The 12349-nt window shown below is 38.1% G+C and overlaps 1 protein-coding gene across 1 annotated transcript; it reads right to left on the bottom strand.

Annotated features, from left to right (window-relative positions):
* Nucleotides 1-956: 956 nt before the first annotated feature.
* LOC105060178 (leucine aminopeptidase 2, chloroplastic) lies at nucleotides 957-10778 on the bottom strand. The gene is made up of 10 exons (XM_010943786.4): nucleotides 10576-10778; nucleotides 6400-6820; nucleotides 6085-6279; nucleotides 5736-5961; nucleotides 5330-5456; nucleotides 5130-5225; nucleotides 3539-3616; nucleotides 2922-2982; nucleotides 2002-2189; nucleotides 957-1329 (listed from the first exon to the last, which is right to left on the bottom strand). The coding sequence occupies exons 1-10, from the start codon at nucleotides 10645-10647 to the stop codon at nucleotides 1201-1203; spliced, it is 1593 nt and encodes a 530-aa protein (XP_010942088.1). The 5' UTR covers nucleotides 10648-10778; the 3' UTR covers nucleotides 957-1200.
* Nucleotides 10779-12349: the final 1571 nt, after the last annotated feature.

Raw genomic sequence — 12349 nt, 5'->3', positions numbered from 1 at the left:
TTGACAGTTTTCTTCAAATGCCTTGTCTCGCGTGACAGAGTTTCGTAGTAATAAGTCAGAAAAAGCTTTGATCCAGCATGGTTCCTAGTGTACCCGGGGTGAGGAATTACATCCCAGAATTCTAGAACTAATGTTTTTTTTTTTTTTTTTTTTTTTTTTTTTTTTTTTTTTTTTTTTTTTTTTTTTTTTTTTTGTGGTTTACCCCTAGAGCCGGGATACAGTAAATTATGATGCCTCTGTCACGATTGGATCCTCTACCGTGCATGCTTCATTGTTTTGCACCGCAAAAGGCCGTACATCTGCCATGTCATCTATATTGAAGACGGATGGCTTTGGCTCTTCTCAAACATAGAGACGGTTGCGTCGGGTTCCAAACACGGCGCATCTGAAGAATTGAGTCACAGCTACCCATCTCCAACATAGATTAGATGGCCACCGTCCGAGGTTGTATAGCCCTCTGCGGTGTGGTCAGATCGTTATAGCTGCTGCAATTATTATTCTAGATGGTCTGAATGTGCCATTAGTGTGGCAACTAATGGCAACCATTGTATCTTAGATAAATTCAAACTCGAGAGAATCAACAACCCTTGGAGAGCCGAAAGCTAACACCCGGTCAATTTTAAGTGCTCCCAAATTTTCCACTTACGTTTGGCTTTTCCACTTCTCACCTTTCTTTTCATGCCACTGCTGATGCTCCGAGATGTTTATTTCCTTGGATGTTAATTTTGCTTTGTTTGGGGTTCTGAACCCTAAAATAAAATAAAATAAAATAAAAACATTAAACACAAATATGTAACAATCACTGATTTTATTAACTCAATTAATCGAAAACACCCAGGTGAAATGAGACTGATAGTTGATTTGTTGCCAAACCAGACGCCCTGATTGCTCAGGATCATTAGATGAGTTGATCCATCACTTTGGAGAACCACTACGAATAGCTGAAAGGATCTGAGTAACAGAAACGAAAAAGATATCCATTTGTTCTTGCTTTCAAAAGGTAAAACTAACACTGGATCAAAACACGTATCGTTGATTTAACGCAGGTCTAGGAAAAGCACCAAGGCCCACCACTGCTTAGCCTTATTTACAAGCTTATTTTTCAAGAAACTACAGTCATTGGTAATGACAAGATCCTCCACCACCATCACTCCTATTCGATGGAGAGTAATGCATCCATTTACAATATCTCAACTTGATCTAAGAAGAGTTTTTCAGAACCCATTCGACCAAGGTCGACACTCCAAACCCTGTTGCAGCACGTTTCTTATCACTCCATACAGGCCCTGCCATATCTATATGCAGCCACTGGACCTTCTCATCGACAAACTGCCAATAAGGAGGATTTCAATTAGTTTTGTAATAATAATTACTTTCTCGCTTGCTCTTGTATTACAAAACCGAACCAATTTAATAAGATATACTCGTAGATTAAGACATAAAATTCCAAAACAATGCCTCCTTCCAGAATACTCCTTGGAGGCTTTTTACTTCCAGCATAACATTTCCTTCATCTGAGATTTACATTGGTTGCTTCAAAAGAAAGCCAAAATGCATTTTATAAATGAGAAAGAAGGAATATTGCAACTAGTTCCACTATAAATATATCCTATTTCTTGTTTTATTTCATTCTTTATCATCTTTAGATTTTTTTAATTTTGGCATACTGAGAATCAGCAAATGCTACAACAGTTGGAGGTATTAAAGAGGAAGGAAATATCATAATATTCAGAAAATCTACTTCAAGCAATAACTTTGAGATCTTCATTTAAGTGATATACTGTTTTTCTTCAGTATCATCCAAAAACCTAGTTTCTGCAGTCTGATAATTCAGCTTTTCCGGATTAATGTAAGACCACAAATATGACAATTGGAGTCACATCTAAAGAAGCCTAAATGATCATGGCATGGTGATATGGTCAAGCAAGCACGAGTTAATCTGTCATACTAAATAAAGGGCGAGATGGGACAGCATAAATAAAAAAATGATTTAATCTGAACCTGTTTCAGGAAAAGTGCAGCTAAGATGGCGCCACCTTGACGGCCTCCAGTGTTTACCATATCAGCCACGCCTGATTTCATTGACTCCCAATAGCTTTCTTCCAATGGCATCCTCCAAAACTTTTCTCCTGTGATCTCTGAAGCTTCAGCAATCTCCTTTGCTAGATCATCACTGGATGTGAAAAATCCTGTGAAAATAAGGTGACCTTGTTATTGAAAAACTCTAACAGTCCAGCAGCTCAAAATAAGTATATGTCTGGCCAACATACGGAGTGGCTATCAAGAAGATATTTAGAAACTAGCTTAATGCATGTTTCCTCTCATATCCCAGGTTGCAAATCACCCACATGCTGCAGCATAATAGATAAACAAAACCAACCATAAAACCACAAGCCTATTCCTACCGTTTGAGGTCGGTATCGTAGTCTCAAAGCAATTATTTTTTTCCATAATTTTAACTTAATATTAGTAGGACAGCTATTTCAAAAACCCATAAAAACCACTGGAAAGCAGCTTATATTCCAGATGGACAACAGACATATCACCCCTCTCGCTCATATATTTGCAGCCTGAAAAATTAGGCATAAACTAGAGTCATGTTAATGAAGAAAATGAGATGCAGCAAGCAAAAGGTCAGCAAACTGGCATACAATGTAGGTCTCTGTCCCGAAATAAGATTTTCACTACAAGGTTTGCAGCAAGCTGGTGGCTGTTCTCACAGTACTGAAAACAATTTGCTTCTTTAGATCACTTGCTCATCTATCCTCTCTATGTACCAAGTACTGTGGCATTTGTAAATCAAGATTGCCATACAGCCCTGCCGTTTAATGGCATGTACTACCAAAATCTTGAACTGGATAAGTTCTAAACAAAACAATGATTTGAGTATGGGGAGAACTGTGATTCTTAATGCATGTTACCTGCAATACTGGGCCCCAGAGCAACTACACAAGCACCAGTTAGCGTTGCCAGATCAACTATCTGCATGCAACAGTTATAAAAGTATCAACAGAAATTGTATTTCAGATCTACAAATTCTGCTTCATAAAAATTGAGCCACCATCCTACCTCCTACAGGAAATTCTCAACATCCCCCCTTCTCCCTTGTTGTTATCCTGGTTTTTTTGGTACTCAGTATGAACTACATAACTTTGCATGGCAGTTTCAGTTTTATATATTTAAACCCAAATTGATTGGATTAAAATTATTGTGATATAAATTCTACCATTAATGCTACCATAGTTGTTCATGAAGTCTCACAGATTCTGCAAAAACTATGATCATAGTTGTTCATGCAGTCTCACAGATTCTGCAAAAAGCTGAGATAGTCAGGGTATTTCATCTTGATACTTTGAATGTCCGAACATCATGGAAAGCATTGCTTTTATCCATTTAAGCAACATGCATTGTAATATCCAAAATGAATTGTAAAAAAGATAATCACAGATACCCTAAATAATTGGTTCAACATTCCAGAAGATCAAGAGAATAAACACTTCAAGTGAAATAATATAGTAACTATGCAGGATGTCAATACCTTTTCCACACCTTGGTTACAAGCATAAACCAAAGCATCTGCAAGCGTCAGCCTTCCCTCAGCATCAGTATTATTGACCTGAAACAGGGAGAAACAGTAGAGATATATGAGGGTTTAACACAGGATTCCTAAGTTCAGAAAATGCTAATCTACATAAAACAGGGAAAGCCCACATAAATAATGAAATGCCTCAATGTGTGCTTTTAAACGATGTTAATACACTCACATTCTTTTGTTTTTTGGAAGTCCAAATGCAAATATGCTACAAGAGTTATAAATTATTAGTTGGCTTCATTATAATCTGGTGAGCATCAATTACTACACAGCGTCAACAAATCATTTCGTACAGGTGCTAAGAATCTGGGTGTTCCAAAGTGCTTGTTCCTTGTATCTCTAGAAGACCTGATACAGGAATACCTCCATACTGTACAAATATGTATGGAAGAAAGGTATAAAGATATTATGACTAGCTGATCCAGACTAAGTTAACTAAAACATTATTTCCTATTGAAGGACTAGGATTTCAAATCATTACATCAGTGAAAATGAAAAGGTATGATGCTTCACAGGAAATGTTTCAACATTTTAAGCTAAAATTATCTAGAGCTAAAACTTGTTATGAATTAAAGTGTCCTAACCACTAGTGGAGCCAGGGAATCCCAATAACAAGGAGTCTTTTTGATGCTTTTGAGAAAATAACATTTTATGTGTACATATTTGCCACTCAAAATTGAGATAAAGATTGGTCTCTTTGAAATTTCTGGAAAAAAGAATTCTTAACTTGTACAGATTGCAACTCTGCTATCTGAAACTTCATAGGCAACATGATCCCTAGAATTTCTCCTAATATCTTGCAATAACCCCACCCCACCTCCATACAAGATTAACATCAGATACTTTTTCCTACCTGAGCACTATTCCCTCCCAAAATGGGTGTGCTTCACCTCTTACTTATTCTTGGAGGCTTAAGCAAATGGAGAGGACACAAGAAGACATGCAAACAGCACCTGGTTACTTCTCTCTAGACTTTGTTGATAAACTAAATCTGTAATAAAAATCATTGAATCTTTTTTTTTTTTTTTTTGAATTATACATCTTAATAACTATTACTTGTCCTATCATAGAATGAACCACAATAATCTAATATCTAACAAAATGATCAGTAGATATTGATGCTTGAATTTATATAAAAAAGTTTCTGGCAAATTTGCATAATAAATATAACTATATAATATTTATAAATAATTTAATTCCAAATTCAAATCCATTCCCCCCCCCCCACCCCCAAACAAAAAAAAAAAAAGAAGCTAAAATCCTGGCTCTGCCACTGGTCCTAACTTGCACTGAAATATCTTTTCAAATGACATTCAAAAAAAGAACCAAATTCAGACAATCCCGGTTAACATATGCAGGAGAGTCCATTTCTGGGTTTCTCAACAGTGTCAAAATATTTAGAAGTGCTATGCATACTATAAATTCCATACACTATAGCATCCAAGTAGCCTTGTTACAGATAATCTGACACATGTCAATCAACCTGCAGCTAGATGTGAATCTTAAGCATCTCTTTCTGAGGAACCAAGAATTATACCTCGATCGTCTTTCCATTAGAAGCTGTGACTATGTCGCCTGGCCTCATGCCCGTGCCGCTAATCATATTTTCACACGCAGCAACAATAAAATGAACCTGGGAAAGAGGAAAAAAATGTTAACTGCCAACTGATCTTAGAAACAAATTTATTTCTAAGGGCACCATTCCTTTCCACTCAGTGTAGAAAAGGGAAAAAATACCTCCACTCCTGGAGGTTTAATCTGTGCTAAGGCTTTTGCTGCACCAAAAGCAGCTGCAGAACCTCCCATATCAAATTTCATTAGCTCTATCAAACAGCCTGGCCCAGTCTTTATGTTGTAACCACCACTGCAATAATTAAAAAGAAATAAACATCCAGTGGCCCCACGTTAGTTATTTCATTTTCTAATGTTCTGGTGCCACATGTAATGAGGTGACATATATGATATTATCTCCTAAATTAGCCATGGCCTGGAAAGATTATGTGGATAAGCAATTGATGTTTTGAGTGAGATTAGGTGGTAGTGTAGGAAGGCAAACCAAAAACTCAATTGGAGATTTTCCTATTTAAATTTCAGAATGAAAATCAGCAAAATGTATAGCACCTCCTACAGAAAGAACATATACCTGTCAAATGTTAAACCCTTCCCAACAATCGCCAGCTTTCTTTTCACATCGCCACCTGGAGGTTTATAACATAAGTGGATGAAATGAGGGGGATTTGAAGATGCAGCAGCAACACCTAAATATGAACCCATCTTCAATTCTTTGCACTGCTCCACATCTAATATTGTTGCTGAGAGAACATCGCTGTATAATGAGGCAACTTTTGAAGCCTCTTCTGCCAGAACACCTAAAAGATAGGAAAAGTTGTTATAAGAACCTTCAAATTGTGTAGCATGATGCAAACGCAAAACACAACAAGGGAATAGGAATCAAAAAGGTCTCAATAATGAAAACATGAACTCTAACTAACCAGGGGTAAGCACATTGGCTGGTGCATTTACAAGTTCTTTTCCAAAAATTACTCCAGAGCAAACATCACTTGCATACTTGAGTTTCTTGTCCAGCTGGGGTCCAGAACCCAAACCAATAATGTCCACTGCTTTAAGATGTGTCTTCTTTGAATCAGACTTAAATCTGTTGTCTTCATATACTCCTAGCACAGTTCCTACAAACCAAATCAGATGAGAAGTTAAAGGTGATCCAAAACTCATTCATTTCTTACTCCAAATTGTTGCATCATACTGCTGCCACAAAGTTCTTAAAGAGAGACCTTAATGAGAAGTACCTGATGCAATTGCTGAAGCAGCATTTAGCTTGAACTCTTCTGAAATCCCATTGGAAGATGCAAGAACAACAGCTGCATTGCTTGCTTGGGCAGCCTTTGCAACTCCTGCAACAGCCTCACCAATGCTTCGGTATGCAGTTGCAGTGGATGAAGGAGAACACTGCCCAAGCCCAACTAGACCTACCCTTTTGAAACCCAAACCAGGTAACCTAAGAACTGTAGACTGCCCAGCTTTTCCAGTGAAATCCTCCTCAGTTGAAGCTTCCACCAGAAGACCACCAAGCTTCTCATCTAGCCTTCTCAAGATTGAGTTCTCAAATTTTGAATCCAAGTCCTTGGACATATCTTTCTCTGAGACAGCAACAACAAGTATGTCTCCTTTCCATTCTGCAAAGTCAATCTCCTTGACAGAGAATGAGATCTACAAAAGAATTGGCAAAAAATGTGGAACTTATTTAATTGAGGGAAATTTAAACATATATATTCTAAATGTCTAGTTGAAAGAAATGTACTGCAAAAACATATTGTAACGTATGAACATAAAAATTAAAAAATAACCCTTTTAACACCAGGAACACTATAATACAGAATGGTATGTTAAAAATTAAAAAGAAGTCAAAAGATAAAAAGAAAGTATTCTCCTACACATAATTGCACATCAATCATTTCCTTAAAATAAACCACAACCATGTGTGTCTATCAGAGAGCAGATAAAATCTTCATAAAAAACAAAAACAACAACATGTCATTGTCAAAATGCAACAGGACCATTTTATTGGACAGGATATGTGATCAGTGAAAAACATCCATGACCCACATCAAGAGGAGATGTTTAGAAATAAGCAGGTTAGGAGCCAACTATCTTGGAACCACTAGTGGTCTCTTTGATTTAATGTTGAAGATGAATCCTGTAAACATGTTTTTTGACTTAAGTTTCCTCATTTGATGGCAAAGATTAGATGTTTTTTAATCATCGGCAATCCCTAAAGAACCAAATAGGTAATATTTGCTTTTTATAAAGATTTCAAAAATCCATCAGATGAAATCCGAGATCAAGATCAGGGAGAACCTTTGAGGAAAGTATGTGTGAGAGAGATTTAGGTCATATATGGTTAGATATTTGAACCTTTAAATAATAACATGTGCAAGATAAGGAATGATGATCGAATACGGGAACAGATGCAAAAAGTATAGGGACCTGAACTCAAGAATTGGAAGCATATAAACTTAAGTTTTTGCAACTGATAACTTACAAATATCCACCCTGACCTGCTTCTAGAAGCATAGTTGTAAGATGTATCACTAGGCTCTGAAAGACTTGCTCAGCAAAACAAGAACGTTATAGTCAGTTTTTGTACAGACTTTGGCTTTGTTTGAATGTCAACCATCCTATCTGTGATTTCATGCGATATCTCTTACTGACAAAGGAGTTGCAGAATCAAGAGGGTGGAATAGAAGATAAGAGAGGAAAGTGACTAATCTACTAATACCTATACTTGTAAGAAGGTGAAAAAGGTCATGCCAAAGTCGGTGAAAAAGGCATTGCCCGACATGCCGCCCGCTTTCTGCTCGACCCTGACAGTTGGTGGAGCTCGGTGATGAGGGCCAAGTATGGCTCATGGGTTGCTGGTACAGAGATCTATGCGACTAGGAGCTCCTCCTTTCTTTGGAAGGAGATCTGTGCGTGGACCCCCGAAGTCATCCCTTTGACTAGGTGGATTTTGGGCGATGGCTAGTCTATGAATGTTCGGGCGGATTCTTGGGTTGCAGATATGCTACTGAGCCGGCGGCCGATCTTCATCAGTACTGAAGCTGGAGATTCTTTGAGGGTGTGATATACTCGCCCAGGATGACTGGAGTTGGGACCTGAGGCCTTGACCCAATTTTTTGGGGAGAGCTTGGCCAAGTGCGTGCAGTCTTTAGCAATTCCAACCCATAGCGCTCAGGATGTCAGAGTCTAGAGATCTTCTTGCCTACCGATGGTTGTGATGGCTGACCTCTACCACCGGTTATAGAGGGAGCCATCCAGAAGTTTGGATATTGGGTGGATCTGGAAGATTGAAGTGCATCTGTAGGTCAGTCTTCTTTTGGAAAGTCACTTAGGGGTGGCTTCCGACTAGATCTATTCTCAGGAGGAGAGGCATAGATATCCAGTCCATCTGTCTGGTCTACCACAGCAAGGAGGAGACGATCGAGCACATGCTATTTCCATGCCCAAGAACAGCACAGGTGTGGCAGATGGTGAGCACAGCTTTTTCCTCCAGTCTAAGTCCCCTATCCAAGACTTCTTGGATCTATTGAGGCGGAGTGCCGGTAGGGGAGGGCTGAGGTTGGTTGGCATCTAGGCAGTCTACATTGCACGATAGATATGGCTCTTTAGGAACAGTCTAATGTTTGAGACGAGGAGGTGTCCAATGTGATTCATACGAATTTGAGACTCTTGGAGATCTAGGACTCCTATCCCGCTCTTGCACCGGCCTGCCGAGTATTTATTATCTGGAAGCCTCCTCCTCTGAGATTCCTCAAGGTCAACTTCGACGGCAGTGTCAGGGGAAGGAGCGGAGAAGCTGGATTTGTCATCCGCAATCCCACCTCTAGGTTCGTGGCGGCTGGGGGCAGCGAGCTCTGGGGTCCATCTGTTCCTTCCGCAAAGCTTCGAGCTATCTGGGCCGGGATCACCTTTGCTCGTTGGTCCCTTCATGCCAAGCATCTGGTCATCAAGGTTGACTTGGCTATGATCGTGACCCAAATCCAGAGGTATATTCGAGGAGATGCTAGCCATTCCCTTCTATGGGATAGCACATTTTTGCTATCTAGTTATGCTAATCTCATCATCCAGCATACTTTTTGGGAGGCAAACATAACGATTGATGGGATAGCCGTTTTTATTGTGGAGCACTCGAGATCACTTCTTTGGACCGACATGCGAGATGCCCCTACCCCATTTAGGGATATTTTATTTTCTTATTATCTTGGATACATTTATACTAGAAGGGTTTGAATTATCTGTCTTATCAAATAAAAAAAAAAAAAAAAGAGGATGCCCAACATGCTGAAAATTTCAGGATTGCTGAAGCACAGCATCCTCATACTCCCTCTACTTCTTCCTCCTGCTGGACCCTTTCCTTCATTACCTTTCATGCATATAGAGATGTTGTGCAGAAAACATATAGAGACATCCAAACAGACCCTAAAAATGGGTTCTACCGTAGTTTCCACATGTTAAAGGAACAAAATTGATAACCGCTATTAGTTTAACATTACATCAAAATAACAATGTATCACTGCACTAGCAACAGATTGATCAACCGCTGGGGACAGACAGAGACAAGCACATCGACCGCCAACCACATCAGAAAAACCCACACTCTAGTTCAGCATCTACGTTCAGTTGTACCACCAAAGCCACCCAAAGAAAAAAAACCAACGCCCAAGTTTTGGCAACTCCGATTCTGAAGATCGTCGAGCAGACTACAAAGGGTTTAGGAAATAAGCGAACAAGAAGTTAAAAGTGGGATCGTTAGTGTGACAAGAAGTGATCTTTTTCCCCAAGGACCGCAAAACAGCACACGTACGACAGGATTCTCCCTCTTGATTAGTACAAATACGACTTCACTTTCAGTTTCCTCTTTCCTCTTTCTTCATTAGTAAAGGATTTCAAATTTGCCTTTTTCTTTTTTTTCTCGGAGTTCTTGAAATTCTACGAGTTGTCATGATTGAAGAAACATAAGTAGATGTATATAGATAGAAATTTGTCAAAAGACAAACAAAAACAAAGAATGAAAAGAAACCATCCCTCGTAAAGAGCGTAGATAAAGCATGATTTCTTTTCCGGAATACATAAAATATATATAAGCGATCAAATAACCAAGAAGTAGCTGACCTCAGGGTAAGATCCAGAACAAAGGATACATGCATAAAAGGGAAAGGATAAAGAACCCAGTAGCCTATGCAGACACCGACGTCCAAGAACCAGAAAAAAGAAAAAAATAAAACTTTGCCATAAAAACAACATAAAGGTTCGTTTTTCTCACATAAATCCAAAAGCCCCAACTAGCCGTCTTTGAGTAGTTTGTTCGGACAAGTATCTTCCAACACCACAAGCCCAATCAACAAGCAAACGGAGCGAATGGAAAGGCCAACAAATCGAGACCACTACCGAGAAAAGGAGAGTACCTGCGGAATCTCAACGGGGGCAGGCTTCGTAAGGCCGAGAGTGGCCGGAGTAGCAGCCGTGACGTGCTCCATGCGAAAGGATTGGCCGGAGTGGCGCCGGAAGGAGAACGAGAGGCGCCGACGGAGGCCGGCGAAGTAGATCGAGGAAGAGAAGTGACAAGAGGAAGTGCGAGAACGAAGACGGCAGCGGTCACTCTTGCAGGCGTGTGGGTTCCGCTATTAAGTGCTGGCAGGCATCGGGGCTTCGCATCGGACGGCTGGATCAGCGCGCAGGATATATATATATATATATATATATATTTTTTTTTTTTTTTGGGAATCAGGAGCAGGCCTTGGCATCGGCATGATTGTCTGGGTCTATATGCTGACACCTCCGATCGATGGCGACCGGCGTTACATGGATGTCATCTTCGCAGATGTATTTTTATATTTAAATTAATTTAAATATATATATAAATTTAAAATTTTAATTAATATTTATTTTTCTATCTATATCTTCCATAATAAAATATATAAAAATAGATAGACAACGGTCTTATCCACATCCACATATCCAAATTTATATATAATATTATATAATAATTATTAAATTTTAAAAAAACTATACAACCACACAAACATGTCATTAATTTGATTTATTATATATTTAATAATATTTTAATTTTTAAATTATAAAATTTAATTATTTAAATTATATTTATAATTATATCTATATTTTTAATATTTAAATTATATCTGAATCTATTTAAAATAAATATGTATATAAATTTTTACATTTCAATTATCTTCAAATCTATATTTTTATTTATCAGATAAAATAAATTTAAATATAAATATATTATTATTTGATCCGTATCCAACTTGATTCCAGCTCTGCCCACAGTGTGCTCCTCAAAAAATTATGAGTTGGACCAGATGCATTAGCTTAGCAATGCAACGGTCCAACTACAAAAGTATATGTGCAGGAGAAACAATGTATGGAGCACTGTTGGTTGAACCAAGCCTAATATTGAGCTGATAGATATGCCATGTACGTATGATTAGATAAAATAAAAAATATACAATGCACACAAATTTATATACGTGGCTTCACAGTTTGATTGGTCCACCAACTCAATGATGGCAACCAATAGTTAGTAGTGTTTGTGCAATTCATCGTTGAACTAGCAGATCCGATCGAACTAATAATTTCACATCCGGTATTGATGGACTGGTGGCCATCTCTTATTTAAACAAAATAAAATTAAAATAATAATATTCAATAACAAATCTGTTTGGGTTTGCAAAGTGTTATTATGCTAGTAGTGCCATGTGGAGATTGCGCCGATCAGATAACTCGTACATATTTTTAGTAAAAATTATAAAAATGCATGATTATGGTACCATATTTATAAATACATATAGATGAGCGTAGGGAAGGAAAAGGTTACCTATCAAGTCTTTTTTTTTTTTTTGGTCGATGCCATATGTGGGTTAAATTTTTTGTTCTGGACTTTAGATGGGTTAAAGATAGATCATGGCTAAATACCTAATGATTATAGGCCATTTAGTTTGGGCAATACTTTATGTAAAATTTTGGCTAAAATCTTAGTTAATTATCTTAGATCTGTCCTTCCATTCCTGATTTTTGAGAAACAAAGAGCTTTTGTGCCGGATAGAAATATTTTCATCAATATTCTTATTGCTCAAAAATTAATGCATTCTTTAGCTAGGGCTTCCAAATCACGTGGTTTAATGATGATCAAACTTGATATGGAAAAGACATATGACAGAA

Source organism: Elaeis guineensis, chromosome 1, assembly GCF_000442705.2.
Source record: "Elaeis guineensis isolate ETL-2024a chromosome 1, EG11, whole genome shotgun sequence".
NCBI classification, from domain to species: domain Eukaryota; kingdom Viridiplantae; phylum Streptophyta; class Magnoliopsida; order Arecales; family Arecaceae; genus Elaeis; species Elaeis guineensis.
This window is presented reverse-complemented; position numbering and strand designations above follow the sequence as displayed.